The 16,459-nt window shown below is 35.5% G+C and overlaps 5 protein-coding genes across 5 annotated transcripts; 4 read left to right on the plus strand and 1 right to left on the minus strand.

The window, feature by feature from the left end:
* The first annotated feature begins 3,102 nt into the window (after positions 1-3,102).
* LOC131642363 (uncharacterized) lies at positions 3,103-4,448 on the plus strand. The gene is made up of 7 exons (XM_058912622.1): positions 3,103-3,283; positions 3,361-3,488; positions 3,576-3,666; positions 3,743-3,899; positions 3,990-4,147; positions 4,247-4,367; positions 4,437-4,448. The coding sequence occupies exons 1-7, from the start codon at positions 3,204-3,206 to the stop codon at positions 4,446-4,448; spliced, it is 747 nt and encodes a 248-aa protein (XP_058768605.1). The 5' UTR covers positions 3,103-3,203.
* Positions 4,449-4,499: 51 nt separating this feature from the next.
* On the plus strand, positions 4,500-5,173 carry LOC131642361 (uncharacterized). The gene is made up of 4 exons (XM_058912621.1): positions 4,500-4,619; positions 4,716-4,757; positions 4,840-4,899; positions 5,015-5,173. Exons 1-4 carry the CDS (start codon positions 4,509-4,511, stop codon positions 5,159-5,161), a joined length of 360 nt encoding a protein of 119 aa, XP_058768604.1. The 5' UTR covers positions 4,500-4,508; the 3' UTR covers positions 5,162-5,173.
* Positions 5,174-7,551: 2,378 nt separating this feature from the next.
* Positions 7,552-10,637, plus strand: LOC131642364 (uncharacterized). Its single transcript, XM_058912623.1, has 6 exons — positions 7,552-8,050; positions 8,137-8,578; positions 8,664-9,580; positions 9,631-10,005; positions 10,138-10,216; positions 10,274-10,637. The coding sequence occupies exons 1-6, from the start codon at positions 7,552-7,554 to the stop codon at positions 10,635-10,637; spliced, it is 2,676 nt and encodes an 891-aa protein (XP_058768606.1).
* On the plus strand, positions 10,618-12,809 carry LOC131642365 (uncharacterized). The gene is made up of 4 exons (XM_058912625.1): positions 10,618-10,872; positions 10,975-11,191; positions 11,304-12,148; positions 12,232-12,809. Exons 1-4 carry the CDS (start codon positions 10,668-10,670, stop codon positions 12,807-12,809), a joined length of 1,845 nt encoding a protein of 614 aa, XP_058768608.1. The 5' UTR covers positions 10,618-10,667.
* A 255-nt stretch (positions 12,810-13,064) lies between these two features.
* On the minus strand, positions 13,065-13,786 carry LOC131642366 (uncharacterized). The gene is made up of 4 exons (XM_058912626.1): positions 13,750-13,786; positions 13,620-13,680; positions 13,395-13,512; positions 13,065-13,310 (listed from the first exon to the last, which is right to left on the minus strand). The coding sequence occupies exons 1-4, from the start codon at positions 13,784-13,786 to the stop codon at positions 13,065-13,067; spliced, it is 462 nt and encodes a 153-aa protein (XP_058768609.1).
* Positions 13,787-16,459: the final 2,673 nt, after the last annotated feature.

Genomic DNA, 16,459 nt, shown 5'->3' on the forward strand with positions numbered 1-16,459 from the left:
CAAAAAGTTTTGATTAATCAGCCAGCCTTGTGGCAAAAGTTTCGACGAAGCCAGCCTTGTGGCAAAAACTTTTATTAATTAGCCAGCCTGGTGGCAAAAGGTTTGATTGATTAGCCAGCCTTGTGGCAAAATAGAAGTTTTAATTGTTTGTGATGATATAGAAGAGATACTCCTGTCATAGAGATGATAAATGTCTAATCTCCTAGGGTATTTGTTTTTGGATATTGGGGATGCTTATAAGAAGCCCGCGGGTCCTTGTATGAAGCCCAAGAGGAGGCTATCCGAGGGTCCTTGCATTGTAAGCCCAAGAGGAGGCTATGGGAGGGACAATCGAGGGTCCTTACATTGTAAGCCCAAGAGGAGGCTATGGGAGGGACAAGTCGTTTGTACGAAGCCCAAGAGGAGGCGTGGTATAGTTGTTTGAGTTCTTAGAGCGATTTCACCAGGAAACCATACTCTATGTCCTAACCTAAACTAAGGGAGATTCTTTGCACGAAGCCCAATAGGAGGCTATGGGGAACCTAGTGTTGTACTAAGTTGAACAAGTATATATGACATGAACAAACACATGAACAAGTATGAACAAACATGAACAAGTATATGAACAAGCACATATATGACAAAGTGTGTGTATACAATGGAGTTTATGAAGGAAATATACCTGTAAGGATGATCCGTTTGTATACGGGGCTCGGGACTTATACTCGGGAAGAGGCCCGTTGAGCTTATTCAGAGCTATGTAAACAAGTATTTACAAGGGAGGTTGGGACTTATACCTACATGGAGGCCTATGGTATTTTTGGGAAGATTCAAAGAAACCTTCATTTTTGATTTGTTATTCGAGATTAAAAATCAAATTGATCGAGGCATGTACAAAAAAGGTGTATGTACAATGAAATACCTAATTTCATGTGAGGGAATGAGACTTATACCTATATGGAGGCCCATGTTTTATTTTATAAAACATGGTTGATTGTTTTTGTAAAAAGACGCGAGGTTTCGTCGTTTGAAAACAGTTTGAAAGTTTTGTTTCGAAAGAAGTTTTCTTGTCTAAAGAAAAACTGTACAAAGAAAAAGGGATGGGACTTACACTCTCTAATATTTGAGAGGCCCAATTTGTTTTGAAAATCAATTGATCAATCCAAAAAGATTTAATCAAGAGTTTTTTGAAAGAGAAAACCCTAGAAAAATGTTTTTTTAAAATGATTTGTTTTTTATTAAAGTTATGTAAATAAATGAAAAAATATTTACAAAGAGGTTTGGGGCTTACACCTTAAGGGATGCCCATGGTAAATCAATTGATCAATCCAAAAAAGATTTAATCAAGAGTTTCTTTTGAAAAGAAAACCAAAAAGAAATGGTTTGTCGTTTTGAAAAACTGTCATCGTTTGTTCTAAAATGGTTTGAACTTTGACAAAAGTCAACTTAATTAAGATAAAGGCAAAGATTATTCTTAATTAAGACCTAAGTGATTAGGATTTGATCACAAAATATTTACAAGTGATTAGGTTTTGAAAATCAAGTATAAAAACTATTTTTTAAAGTATTAAAAACATTTAAAAACAAGTCATTTTAAACCTATTAAAAATATACCAAATAATATATTTTTTTTATATTCATAAAATACATATATTAAATAGGAAGTGTGCAAAAAATGAAGTGAAAATGAATTAATTTGATTGGTTAAATCAATTGATGAAGTTGTAAAGAAAATGAAGAAAAATAGTGTTAAAAAAGATGGTTTTGGCATGGATAAATGTTGAACACGTGACTTTGGGTTTCCCAACCAAGACACTTACCAATTGAGCCGCACGCTTGGCTTGTCATGAGATAGCTCCAGTTAAAAATATTTGAAACAAACTTCAGGATCACACAAAACCAAATAAAAGACGGTCAATAGTTTTTTGTTGTCGTTATCTATTTAATTTTTCCTTTTAATTCCCATTAAAGCTTTAATTTAAGATTGATTCGGTGAGAATAGTAGAGGTGGGGACGTTTGGTCTTTTGATAGGCAATTCCATGATTTCATTATCATTGTCCTTTTTCAAAATAATAATAATAATAATAATAGGAATAACTAATAAACTAAATTTATTTTGATTTTACTTAATTTGTTATTTATTCTCAATTAATGCATTTATTTAATTATAACATAAATAAAAATATTCCATGAGATTTTTGTGGGGGTGGGACGGTTCGTCCCTATTTTTTCTCCCATACTTTATTTTCTCTACCTTTTTTGAATATGGAAAACTATAATTGTTTTTTTCTTAATCTATCATATAAGAAAAGTCTACCATTTGAGACTTTCTTAGGCTATCCACATCAGCAACTCTTCTCTCAATGATCCACATCAGCTTTGGTGGTTACTACAGAATTTTTGATCCTTCAACTGCATGGTGGGCTGCGGCAGTTATGGCTGTGGAAGTTTCACCCTCACAGCTTCTCATGTTGCTGCAGTTATGTAAGGACCATTACTCTGTGCCTCTCCACGTTCCAAACTGCACAATTGCAGTAATTATGTGTTTAAATGGCTTGCCTATTTATTAGTGATTTCATTCTTCTCTTTCCATGCTTGCTAACTTCTGCGGTAATCATTCAGTGCAGTGTGAATTTGCATTAACATGTCAAGGCCTGTTGAGAGAATAGCAGAGATCAATGACGGAAAAGAGCTTTGGAAGATTGTTGTTAGGATTCACCACCGATGGAAAGTTGTCTCCAACAGCAAGGAACATTTTGAAATGATCTTTGTTGACAAATTGGTGATTACCCTGTTTATGTTTCAGTATGTTTATCATTTACCTATGTTTGTATAGTTTGAATCATTTGTTGGTTTCTGCTGCAGGGAGATGATATTCATGTTGTTGTTCCAGCACCGCATGTGTCGGTTTTCACCGAAAAATGCTTATTAGGCCATACTTATACTGTATCTAATTTTAAGGTGGTGCCTTATGTTCTGGCCTTCAGGGCATCGGGACACAGATATATGATAAAGTTTACTGCTGGAACGTCTGTTCTTGATGAAGACAAACATGAGATACCCGCGAAATCGATTTTATTTACAAGTTTTTCAGACATCATAACAGGGAGGTTTGACAAACATGTTCTGATTCGTGAGTATGGTTTTTGGTTTTTTTATTGTCTCATGTTTTGATGCATTATAGCCGTGTGAAATTAATAAATTTATTTCAGATGTCGTTGGAATGGTGGATAGTATTGGTTATGCGCAGACTGAGTCAGGTGCAAAGAAGCAGCAAATTAGCATGATGTTGCGTGATCACAGGTTTGTTTTTTTATACATTAAACTGCCTCATATATGAATCATGTTATATATCTTAATGTGTTGTGATCATGGTTTAGCAACAACATGTTGAACTGTACTCTGTGGGAATCATACGCGGATCAGTTCATCAAGTTTAACAAAGTTAGGGTTGCTGCATCACTACCTACAGTTGTGTTGCTTCAGTATGCCAAAGTGAAGGAAGAAGGTTATTCCATGACTTATTGTATAAATTAATACTAAATCAAAAAAATCTGTGATAGATATATTGACAAGGTGTAATTTGCATTTGCAGGAAAGTATCCTCTGTCTGTGACAAACACCTACAATGTGACCCTTTTATGTGTTGATGCTGATTTTCCGATCATGAAAGACTTTATTGATAGGTATGTTGATAGTGTCATCCATTTTATGCAATTATTTTTTTCATGTATGAATTTGATAATGATCCATGCTCTGCAGAATGCCTGAGGAGAGCAAGGTAACCCTGTCTGACCAACTTGGAGGGAATTCCCAATATTCCTCCCAAAGTTCTGAAAATCAAAAGCTCACTCCTGTGCAAAAATTGTTCTCAAAGGCTGTTGTTTTGCCTATTGCTGAGATTATTCAACTTACGGATGTATGTCTTTCTATTTTCCTATATTATCGTAATTATAACCTCATTGTTTAGTGTGTCACATGTTTCTGATTTTGGCGGCTATTTGTCCAGGTTACATTTTGCGCTACTGTCGCTACAACAAAATTATTAGTAGCATCTCCGTTTGGATGGTTCTATCGTGCCTGCCATATGTGTCAATCTATAGCGCGCGGGGACAGCCCCCCCTTTGAGTGTGAATCTGGTCATGAAACCATGGCTGAAGTCCTTAGGTTTTAGTTGTTCTCACCTAATAGATGTTGTTTTTGTCATGTTTTTGATGTTTCTATGTTGTCGGCTTTTTTAACGGAACGACTTCTTATGATGTTCAGGTATAAGATTGAAATTGAGGTTACTCACGGGGGCCAAAGCTGCAATTTTGTCTTCTGGAACAGAGAATGTGAAATGCTGTTGGGTTTATCTGCATCGCAACTTCGTAACACTATGATTCAGGTTATATTTATATTGTGCAGACGAATTAGAATGTACTTTTCAATACTCTGTGTACACTAAAATGGCCAGTTGTTTAAATAGGCTGGAATTACTGATCCATTGGACTTTCCGTTAGCACTCGATCAGTTGTTGAAGTTGGAAATGGCTATGAAGGTTAAGTGGCATCCACGCTGGAAGAACTGTTCCGTCGTTATGATTATAAAAAATGATCCTATTATCCAGCAACTTAAGGAAAAATGGGGAACAGATGAGGTCAGCTCTAATAAACTGACATTTGTTTTATAAAAGAGGACTTCATATTATAACAATTTTTGGCCTGATTTTGTTTTTCTTTGGTAAATTCTCAAGGAACCTATTCCAATCCAAACTGTCGTACCTGATACTCTGGAGGTAGAAATTTTAAACTGTGTATGCATTTTTTTGCTTTTCGTGTGATTATGTTATATTGAAAACTGTGTTTAACAATATATAGATTAAAGAGAGTGTTGATGAAGCTAAAACAGATGCCAATGAAGACTGTGAATTGGTTACAGTAAGTCTCACTGCAACACACTTACCTACTTACATTTAGATCAATATTACTAACACTTACCGACTTACATTTATATCAATATTCCTAACTAATAGTCTTCATCGTGGCATTGCAGGACCTGGAAATTACATCTGAACACAAGCCGGATGCTGTCACACCTGGTGGTAAGAGACATCTTCCTGCTGCATCAAGTGAATCTATTGATGGGGAACTGTCATCAAACAAGCTGAAGAAGATAATTAAAATGGAGAAGATTGATTAGGAATATTTTTATTTTGTGTGTGTTTTGCTTAGGTGTTTGTTATAAAAACTGAATGTTAGTTTCCTTTGCTTTTAATCATGTGTGTGATTTCATTTTCTGTAATAATTGGTGCATGAATACTGGCTATGTGCTTCTGTTATGTTCAATTTGATTTAAGAATTATCAATGGTTTCTTTGGCTTATTATATTCAAATGATTCAAATTGAACTACATATTATATATACTATTATTAATTATTTTGATTCTTTTTTATCATATATCAAACATTCCATTTTAACTATACCTCTTATAACGGGGTGCTCCTTTTTTATTATTTTTAATGTTAGTTACAATAATGATGTTGCAAAGAACGGTTTGTTTGGATTAGCAGAATTTAAGTTTTCTGTCATTACATTGTAAACTAAAACATGGATTGTGTCTCACAAACAAACACCAGGACTTTTAACATTTGACTATGTTAACTATCAATAAATAATTTTATGTCTGATCTTACTATAATGTTGATACAATATTATGGGACAGATTTCATTTTAACTAACAGCATATCAGAGTGGATTAATAGAATATAATAGGAGAACTTAAAAAATTTGTCCCGAAAACGATTATAGATTAGATCTTCCAGTGGTCACAATATTACTGTGTTCACATTTTGGATAAAGTGCTTACAAAATAACATGTAGCAGAATATATATAACACAATGTACCAAAATAACATTCCCAACATATAATGTAACCATTAAAATTCGGGTATAGTACACGGTTTGCAAATAGCAGCAGTTTCTTCATTGTCTTTCAACCTTCACATAGATATACGGAGAGAATCGCAGCATACTCCACGCTATTGTATCCCCATTACGCAGGTTAAGAGATTTGGCGAATTCGTACCATCCCAGGGCCATGTACTTTTCATATGGCTGGGGTATTCCTTTTCTGTTAGCTTTGTGAACCTGACAGGTAACAATGTTCTTCGTCCTCACATCCAGCAGGTTGATTTCATCTTGAAAGCGACGGAGGCATCTTTTGGCGATTTCCTTAGGGAAATGCTGCATACAAGAAATAAGGTAACTATTAACGATATATACTATTTACATTTTCAATAACATGCTGCAAATATTCAAATATCTCCTTACCATTACATTCTGCTGTGTAGATTTAGCATTTGTAACATGGGTGTTCCAGAAAAATTTTTGAGCCCCTGTAGAACTGTCTACAGTAATGTCTGTACCGACCTTTGCTTTTTTCACCACTTTACCCTTTTGTTTCTTACCCTCTTTTGATCCACTTGGTTCACCAACTTCAGAAACTTTGATTTCATTTGTGTCAATGTCTGTTGATTCCTCTTTTATCTTTACAGGTCCTGCATTGGGATTGCTTTTAACCATTGCGCTATTTTGTGCGACAACATCAACATTCGTCACAACACGATCAGCAGTGACATTGCGCTGTTTATTCCTGCGTTTTCTTTCCACCTTAGGATCGTACCCTGTTTCCTTTACCAAATCTTCTATGATTTCCATTGCCTGATCATCGCTGTTCCAACATCAAATATGGATTAAAAACAAACCGCATATGAAGCATTCTTTACTAAGCAATAGTCATATGCCGAGCAACGACGGGATATGAAATCCAACAATAAAAACCAACAATAGTCATTCAGTCACATTTGATTTCTTGACAAATACCACACATAATACAACATTGCGCTATATTGATACTACACCCATCACTAAATGTTGTTAAGTGTTATTACCACACTACCATATTTTGTATACCGGTATACCCTATTTTCTACCGCAAAGCAATGGTGAAATAAAATTATCTACTCATACCTGAAATCATTTTCATCATCAGAGGGAATACGCACAGAAGGACCACCGTGTGAAGATGCCATTGTCGGAACCCTAACCGCAGGCAGTTGCAATGCTAAACTTCTATTCAGTGCAATAGGAAACAAGTACTTGGTACATGCAGAAAGTGGGTTAACTGTTCAGTTTCTATTTACTTATAATATTAGTTTTGACTTAAAGTCTTTTTAAAAGAGTAACACATCCATCAAATAAAATATTATAAATAACCTGTATAGATTAAATTAAATACATTTAACACACACAACAGTTATAAGGGAGGGATAAGTAGTAATTTAAATCTATAACCATCATTCTATTCATATTCAGTTCCAATTTCATATATATTCAAGTATGAAAGAAAAATTAAAATCAATACTGCATTCATGACATTTGAACCCACCAATTCCCCTTCAATTAGAAACTGTAAACTTTTAGTATTCAAAATCATGAAGTAGCATGCTATACATCTCATATTGTGTGCATAAATCTATACAAATCAATCTTATTTGTAGTATTATTATTCATCCTACTTTTGTGTTTGTGATGGAAACAGATGTTGTTAAAAACACTGCTCCTCAAACATCCATTGCAAGAAAGAGGAGAAAGCTTATTCTTAAAGCAAAGAGGGATTATCGAAACCGTGTCAGATCAAGCAACCTCACTTCCCATTTAAATCATAATTTTACATCTTCTGTAACATATGAAACCACTATTGAAACGGCTATGGCTAGAAAGAGAAGGAAAATAATCTTGGATAACAGAAAAAGATTGAGAAATTTGTTCAATACTGAAGTTAGTAGGGTTCAAAATACGAACAACATTGTTAGTCAAAGTCAGAACATGGATCAAGCATCTACTTCAAATTATAATATGTCAAGTCAGTCCATGGATCATCCATCTACCTCAAATCATAATGTGTCTGTTGAATCTCATTATGAAGACAATGATGACTCCAACTCTGACAATAATTTAAATTCTTCTAATAGTTCCAGCTCTGACGAAGATTCAGACCCGGCACAATTACAGGAGGCCCATCTTCAAGGTATTTCCATATCATACACTGATAACCAAATGATGTACACTTCTTCTGTTGATAGACATATTCAATATTGTGGTTTCTTCTTTCAGAATATTACGATATTGGCGACCAAAGTTATGAATGCGCACACTGCCAAGCATGTATGTGGTACCAAGAAAAAGTGAATAGACACAAAATTACAGCAACTCCTCGCTTTTATCGTTATTGCCGTGGAGGAAAAATTGTTCTTCCGTTCCTTGAGCAACCTCCACAGGTGTTGCAAGATCTTCTATTTAATAACACATATTCAGATAGTAAAAACTACCAGGCTAACATACGAACATACAACGCAATATTCTCATTCACTTCCCCTGGAATGAAGTTTGACACAACATATTCTAAAAGAGGTGGACCCCCTACTTTGAGACTGCAGGGTCAGACCTGTCATCGAATTGGTACACTGCTGCCAGAAACAGGGCAACCTCCGCAATATGCTCAATTATACATCTATGACACGGACAATGAAGTTGAACACAGAATAAAATGTTTCAAGTAAGCATGCTCAGGCATAATTACACAATTGTTTTATAAAAATATTATGTTAAACTATTTATTCATGGCTGCGAAAAATAAACAGGGACAACAAAGGCATCGAGCGACCGGTTGTCAAAAAGCTCAAGATGATGTTAGATCAGCACAATGTTCATGCCAAAGCTTTTAGAATGGCAAGGGATGTTTTAAGGACAAATTCTTTCACAGATTTAAAACTCAGGCTTATTTCTGATAGATCCGAAGATGGCCGTGTTTACAACAAACCTACTGTCTCAGAAGTGGCTGCACTCATTGTGGGAGACATTGATTATGCTGATAAAAGGGACATCTTAATTCAGCGCCGCAATGGTGGTTTGCAACGAATAGATGAGTTTCACCCAGCATATTTGGCTTGTCAGTATCCTCTTATATTTCCTTATGGGGAAGATGGTTACAGGAAAAATATAATGCACAGATATCGCCATGAAACTGAGGTCACTAAGAGAAACCGTCAAAGCATTAAGGATTGGTTTTCTTACCGGTTACAACAACGTCGCAAAGAGGCAAAAACACTACTTTACTCAAGACGCCTATTTCAACAATTCTTAGTCGACGGCTATGCTATGATGGAATCCGAACGACTGAATTGGTTGAGAGATAATCAGTCGAAATTAAGAGTGGGCAAATATAATAATTTGGCCGCTCAAACTGATTGCGATACAAGAAATGAACACCAAAAGCGAGGAAAACGAGTTGTTCTGCCATCAACATTTGTTGGTAGCAAGAGATATATGGATCAACTATATTTTGACGGTATGGCCATTTCAAGTCAATTGGGATTCCCTGATTTATTTGTTACTTTTACCTGCAACCCAAATTGGCCTGAAATTAAAAGAGCATTGTCAGGCACAGGTCTACAACCCCATGATAGGCCAGATATCATTTCAAAAGTTTTCAAAATAAAGTTTGATACCCTCATGGATGATATTACAAAACACCATGTCGTGGGAAAAGTGATTGCATGTAAGTTGTTTCATTTAATTATACTACTTTTCAATCATGTGTCTGTGTAGTACCAAAATATTACATCGAACTAACTTTCAATTTAATAGATATGTACACCATCGAATTCCAAAAGCGCGGATTGCCACATGCTCACATCTTGATATTCCTACACCCTAAGAGCAAATACCCTACACCATCTGACATAGACAAGATCATTTCTGCTGAAATTCCCGACCCGACTGTTCATCCCAATTTATACAAATTGGTTAGGGCACATATGATGCATGGACCATGTGGGCTTGCTCGCATGACCTCACAATGTATGAAGAATGGACGATGTTCTAAATACTACCCCAAAAAGTTTATTGAAGACACTATTGTTGATGTAGAGGGATATCCGCTTTATAGGAGAAGATCAAAAACCTTCACTATTGAAAAAAATGGTATCACCTTGGACAACAGACATGTGGTTCCATATAATACCAGATTTCTTATGAAATACCAGGCACATATAAACATGGAATGGTGTAATCAGAGTACTTCCATAAAATATCTTTTCAAATATATCAATAAAGGCTATGACAGAATAACAGCAGCAGTTTCAACAAATAGCAGTCAACCTGTTGATGAGATCCAACAATATCTCGACTGCAGGTATGTCTCACCCAGTGAAGCATGCTGGCGCATTTACTCTTACAATATTCATGGCAGAAAACCAGTTGTGGAACGTATGTTCTATCATTTGGTTGGGGAGAAACCTATATACTATACAGATTATGCACGCATGGAAAATGTGCTGGAAACTGCAAGTGTGACTGAATCAATGTTTACTGCATGGCTGGTAGCAAATGCTAAATATGAAGAGGCACAAACATTAACTTATGGTCAGTTTGTCTCAAAGTTTGTTTACCACAAAAAAAAGAGAGAATGGAAACCGCGGAAAAAAGGCTTCACCATTGGACGTCTCATATGGGTTCCGCCAACAACTGGTGAACTGTTTTACCTGCGCATGATGTTGACGGTGGCAAAAGGACCAACAACATATGAGGAAATCAGGACCGTGGATAACATTTAGTATGATACATTCAGAGATGCATGCTTTGCAATGGGATTTCTTGAAGACGACAAAGAATACATAGCTGCTATAAAGGAGGCAAGTCATTGGGGGACTGGTCATTTTCTTCGAAAACTGTTTGTTATCATGCTTTTGTCTGGTGCTGTTAATCGCCCTGCACATGTTTGGGAACAAACTTGGCTCCTATTATCTGATGGTGTCTTACATACACAAAGAGCATTGGCTGCTAATCCAGGTTTGTTAGACATAATAAAATAGCAAACAAAACAATTTGTTAATAACAACCTACAGATGACTTACTAACAGTATTATAACTCAATTTCTCATATCAATGCAGAATTGGACCTCACACAAGAAGAGTTACAAAATTTGACTTTAATAGAAATTGAGAAACTGCTTCAGGCAAATAGAAGGACACTAAAGGATTTTAGTCCTATTCCATATCCGGATGCTTATGTTCTTGAACAGTTGGGAAACAGGCTCATATATGATGAGCGTAATTATGATACAGCATCAATGAACTCAGAATTTGAAAATCTGTTTGCTGCTCTTAGGTAACTATTGTGTCAATTAAATTCATTTTATTTTACGCTTTGAAATTCTATGAATCAATTATTCTAACACCGTTCTACAATCAATATTATGTTCCTAAGATGAGCAAAGAAGTATTTATGAAAAAATCATCCACGCTGTGGAGTCTCAAAAACCTGCGGTTTTCTTCCTTCATGGTTATGGTGGTACCGGAAAAACATATATGTGGAGAACACTCGCAGCTGCATTAAGATCAAAACACGATATATGTTTAACTGTTGCAACTAGCGGTATAGCATCATTGTTACTTCCAGGAGGTAGAACTGCACATTCAAAGTTCAGGATACCGGTACCAACTATGGACAATTCTACTTGCAAGGTTGAATTCAACGATGATGTCGCAGACATGTTACGACAGACAAAGCTTATAATATGGGATGAGGCACCAATGGCGCATAAGTATGCAATAGAATCGCTTGACAGAACTTTGAAAGATGTTATGAGTGCAGACAAAAATTCAACTGATGTATTCGGTGGAAAGGTTGTTGTTTTCGGGGGCGATTTCAGACAGATTTTACCTGTCGTCCCCAGAGGCAGTCGTTCCGATATTGTACACTGTGCCATAAATGCATCTTACATATGGCATTCAGTTGAGGTATTAACATTGACAAGAAACATGCGGCTACGAACAGGATCAACACAGACTGACAAAAATGAGATAGCACAGTTTTCAGATTGGCTTTTAAGAATAGGAGAGGGCCGAATATCTGAGCCTAATGACGGCACCGCCGAAATCAACATACCACCTGATATTCTGATAACAGAATTTGATGATCCAATCGTGGCCATTGTCAATAGCACATACCCTGATTTCATAAATAATTTCCAATGTGTAGATTACCTTAAAAGTCGAGCGATACTTGCCTCCACACTGCAGATTGTTGATCAGATCAATGACCATATACTTAGCTTGATGCCAGGTTAAGCAACAAAAATATATAATTTAATGGATTATATTAATCTAATTTTTGCTTTTACTAATTCTGTTTGGTCAACAATGTAGGAGAGATTCGTGACTACTACAGCGCAAATTCAGTTGACAAGTCTGAGATTCATGACCCAGCAGTAGTTGATATCCTCACACCAGAATTTCTAAGTTCCCTCCGAACATCAGGATTGCCAAACCATCACTTAAAACTAAAGGTTGGGACACCTATAATGCTCATGAGAAATATAGATCAGGCTGAAGGTTTATGTAACGGCACAAGGCTGTGTATAACAGAGATGGCAGCCCATGTACTGGAGGCTTCAATAATGGGTGGTAAAGGTTTGGGAAATTTGGTTTACATACCTCGAATGGACATGTCACCATCCCAATCACCATGGCCATTCAAACTGAATAAGAGACAGTTCCCTATTATAGTTTCCTATTCTATGACAATTAACAAATCACAGGGACAGTCATTGGATAACGTTGGTTTGTACTTACCGAAAGATGTATTCACACATGGCCAGATTTATGTCGCATTGTCAAGAGTAACAACAAAAAAGGGAATCAAAATACTGATACATGATGAAGAAAAGAAATTCAGGGAGAAAACTACAAATGTTGTGTATAAAGAAGTTTTTAACAATGTCTAAGTTTTTAGAATTGATCAGAGTAAATCTGTAACAGCGGTAATCTATATTAATAACAGCATATTAGTATTGCAAGTAACTGCTGTAATATATATTACTAACACCATATTAGCAATGTAAGTAATAGAAATAATATATATATAGCATAACATCTAAATACCAAAATCTTATATATTAATATAAAGGTGGACCTAAGTCCACCAGAAAATTACAAAAAGTTAAACACTTAGATACTTATAACAAACTTTGACATCATTGTCAATATTTCAACATTGTTACAAGTATCTCCTTGCTGATGGGATCCTTAACGCTGAAGCCCATAGAGTCTCCATCAAGCAGGCACCTTTCCTTGGCAAATTTGTACCAACCACGCCCTAAGAACATCTGACCCTTTTCGGTATGATGAACTTCACATTCATACCTGACTTCCCTTTCCCAGTCAACCAAATCTACAAACCTTGCTCCATGGAGCCAGCGACTTGCCACAACATGCTCAGGAATTTCCTGCAATATTGATATAAAACAACATTAGATAATCCCATTAACTGTTAGGGAAAGACAATAAGCTTAAAACGAATAATAACTTACAAGAAGACATGACTGAGCCATCTTCCCGTTGGACACATCTTGCTTCCAGATACAATATTGTAACTTAGCAGGCTGTTCTACATGGCAACTAAAATCATCAACAACAGGTTCATGGCATCTGGAACATTATACAAACAGACAACATGGTCAATAAATAAATGTGTTATCATACATTCTAAATTAAAACATAAAACGTATACTCAACATAAGCTAATTCAAACATACACAGAGTTATCAGAGGTGACAGCTTTCCCCACAGCCATTTGGTTGACCGAGTTTTCTTCACCTGCATGCAACCATATATAACTTTTAAATACAATATGTAACAGAGCAAACTTTCAAATGATGTGTTTACCTTTACCTCTCACTGCTTGATCAACTCTTCCTTCCATCTTTTCAGAAATTCGCAGCTTACACTCTTGATTGCAGAGTAATGATGAATGCTTTAGTGTTTAGTGCTATCAAACTATCTGCACATTACTTATATAACACTCTAAATGGACTCTTCACATACCTGCTACTTTTCCACCGCCCAATAGAAATCAATGCAATTGTTCAATTAGTCTTCTTTGCATTTACATCACTTCAAAACAGTTTTCGTTTTATTTATATGCCTCACGAAAAACAATAACTGCCCATAACCCAATTGATCTTTCACATCCCAATATAATATAACACATTACAACTATTTTATAACCATTTAATATTATCGTACTACTCTTTAACATATACTATTAAATTGAATTTTCAACTATTCATATGTCCATTGTTGTGTGTTTACCGATTAGATTTAATAGCCTACCATTTACAGGAGCCATACCCCAACTTATACCAACAATAATGAAATTAGGTTCCCTATTCTGATCAAGTTTGATAGATATCCTGTTCAATACTTATAATAAACAATACTTAATTTTAAAACAGAATGGTAATCAATTTTGCATAAAAACCATGGCAGATTTGGCTCATTCCATGAAACTTACAACCAAAATTGATAATATTTAATTTAAAACCATACATAGTGCCATAATTGTTAATCTTGGTTCACATCCACCATTACAAAAAAAAACAAAACCATAAATCCCATACAAACCAAACTGCTAAAAAACAGCCCTATACATCCACCACAAACATTGCCTAACCAACAGCTCTATCAACGATCACCACTGCGCTCCACTGTTACCATAATATCTAACACCGGCGGGTAATAAATCACAAAGTGCACTTTATCACCTACTTTCAGTTCCGCTGCCCTTACATAGTCAAACCATTCTCCATACAAATATGTTTCATTTTTTTTGGCCTCTTCTTCACATTGCACTCATATGGGTACCCGTTGTCCACATCATTGAGGGTAATCTCTGACATTCCAGCAAGCCCACATTTCTCTACTATTTCTGCAGGAATATACTGCACTCATTGACATACAATATCAGTTACATTACATCTCTGTATAACACCAGTGTGCCAACAACTATAGACTTTGAACACTGCTTACCATAACATTTGAGCAAAACTTCTTTACATCATGAACTTCACGAGTCCAGTACGCTTCTTCGAACTCTTCCTGTACAGGACTCATTTCCCTGAAATTAAGACCACATTTACAGCACAATGCAAACACAACAGCATCAATATACCTATAACGATAATATATTCCCTATCACTTATAAATAAACTTTACCTCTCACTATCAGAAGATATCATTATGTATTCAATTCCATCTCCATCATCCCTTCAACACAATAACATACAAACTATTTATTAAACTAAGTTGTAACTCATTATTCCGGAAACACGTTCAATTTTGTAGAGGTTAAATGGAATTCAATACAAAAAACAAAATTAAACTATAAGATTACCCTTTATTTTCAACAATCCTGGCAGCCTCTACAGAAACTTTACCGGCATCGTCGACACGATTCAAGCTTTCATGTTGTTTCTTCCATTCCTCCATAACATCATCATTCTCCTGTGACCCACTCAGTATCCTCTCAACTGTGAGCCGCTTCCATGGAGTTTGCAACTCCAACCTATCGGGTGAACTGGAATCAAAACAACATTGCGACCTCTAAATGGATGAATATCTTATGATAAACTCTGCAAACAACATAAACAGTAACACATGCACATACCTTCTTGGCTGCGACATTTTGTTCTTCACACTTATCACCCAACCCTGCGTTTCTTACACCAACAATGCCAAAGACAGACTCTTTGATTGCTTATGAATCCAACGTTACTTTCATTTTAAATTCCAGCGTTATGTAACAATACCAATAATAGGATTCTTTTTTGGGCCTATTAACAAATTAGGTCTAACAATAAAAATAGGTTTTCTGCACCAAGGCTAGAATTCTAAGGCCCAATAAACTTTAATGTCCTATTAACTTAGATAAATTAACCAACTATAAGGTCCAACAGGTATTTTTAACCTATTTAATATATTTTACCTTATTATATGAACTTACATATATATATATATATATATATATATATATATATATATATATATATATACATTTTCCCTATTTTATTAAAGTGCCCTAAAACCCAATGCGCGAGACAGACGGGTACCCGTGCGAACGCACGGGTAAGACACTAGTTAAATTAAAAAAAAATGAAAAAAAACAACAACTTATGTGAGATTTTAAGGGAGAGGGACGCTACTGCCATCTCACTATTTTTATTTATTCTATTTTATTTACTCATTCTTTTTCCTTATTAATTTAATTATCATTATCTAGAATTTTTAGAAGTTAATTAGGTTTTTGTATGTTTGGGCCATGATTGCTAGCGGGCCTAGCTCATTTTTATTTACAAACACTTTTTCACTAATACACCTCTTCCTATTTTTAATCTATATTAACTCAAATAAACTAATTAAGTCATTGATACACCACATTTCTCATTTTAAACAATTTCCATAATAAATCGTGGTCAATATCAAGTGCTTTTTTCAACCTCTTTAATCAAATTGAGTTGAGTCTATAATGGATGAATCAAGAAGGGTTTGTACGTACTTGTACAAGTTGTTCTAAAGTATTTAGGCGATGGCCGTTAAG

This window comes from Vicia villosa, unplaced genomic scaffold, assembly GCF_029867415.1.
Source record: "Vicia villosa cultivar HV-30 ecotype Madison, WI unplaced genomic scaffold, Vvil1.0 ctg.004888F_1_1, whole genome shotgun sequence".
NCBI classification, from domain to species: Eukaryota; Viridiplantae; Streptophyta; class Magnoliopsida; order Fabales; family Fabaceae; genus Vicia; species Vicia villosa.

Excerpts from the sequence above, each read along its gene's own strand:
- LOC131642366 (XM_058912626.1), bottom strand. The coding sequence starts at position 13,786 with ATGGAAGGAAGAGTTGATCAAGCAGTGAGAGGTAAAG. Across the intron at positions 13,681-13,749 it reads TCAAGCAGTGAGAGGTAAAG|GTGAAGAAAACTCGGTCAAC; the intron begins GTAAACACATCA and ends GGTTGCATGCAG. Across the intron at positions 13,513-13,619 it reads GTCACCTCTGATAACTCTGT|ATGCCATGAACCTGTTGTTG; the intron begins GTATGTTTGAAT and ends ATAATGTTCCAG.
- LOC131642363 (XM_058912622.1), top strand. The coding sequence starts at position 3,204 with ATGGTGGATAGTATTGGTTATGCGCAGACTGAGTCAGGTGCAAAGAAG. Across the intron at positions 3,284-3,360 it reads ATGATGTTGCGTGATCACAG|CAACAACATGTTGAACTGTA; the intron begins GTTTGTTTTTTT and ends ATCATGGTTTAG. Across the intron at positions 3,489-3,575 it reads TGCCAAAGTGAAGGAAGAAG|GAAAGTATCCTCTGTCTGTG; the intron begins GTTATTCCATGA and ends TTGCATTTGCAG.
- LOC131642361 (XM_058912621.1), top strand. The coding sequence starts at position 4,509 with ATGGCTATGAAGGTTAAGTGGCATCCACGCTGGAAGAACTGTTCCGTC. Across the intron at positions 4,620-4,715 it reads AAAAATGGGGAACAGATGAG|GAACCTATTCCAATCCAAAC; the intron begins GTCAGCTCTAAT and ends TAAATTCTCAAG. Across the intron at positions 4,900-5,014 it reads AAGACTGTGAATTGGTTACA|GACCTGGAAATTACATCTGA; the intron begins GTAAGTCTCACT and ends GTGGCATTGCAG.
- LOC131642364 (XM_058912623.1), top strand. The coding sequence starts at position 7,552 with ATGGAAACAGATGTTGTTAAAAACACTGCTCCTCAAACATCCATTGCA. Across the intron at positions 10,006-10,137 it reads CTTCACTATTGAAAAAAATG|GCTATGACAGAATAACAGCA; the intron begins GTATCACCTTGG and ends ATATCAATAAAG. Across the intron at positions 10,217-10,273 it reads CAACAATATCTCGACTGCAG|AAAACCAGTTGTGGAACGTA; the intron begins GTATGTCTCACC and ends TATTCATGGCAG.
- LOC131642365 (XM_058912625.1), top strand. The coding sequence starts at position 10,668 with ATGGGATTTCTTGAAGACGACAAAGAATACATAGCTGCTATAAAGGAG. Across the intron at positions 10,873-10,974 it reads AGCATTGGCTGCTAATCCAG|AATTGGACCTCACACAAGAA; the intron begins GTTTGTTAGACA and ends ATATCAATGCAG. Across the intron at positions 11,192-11,303 it reads AATCTGTTTGCTGCTCTTAG|TATTTATGAAAAAATCATCC; the intron begins GTAACTATTGTG and ends TGAGCAAAGAAG.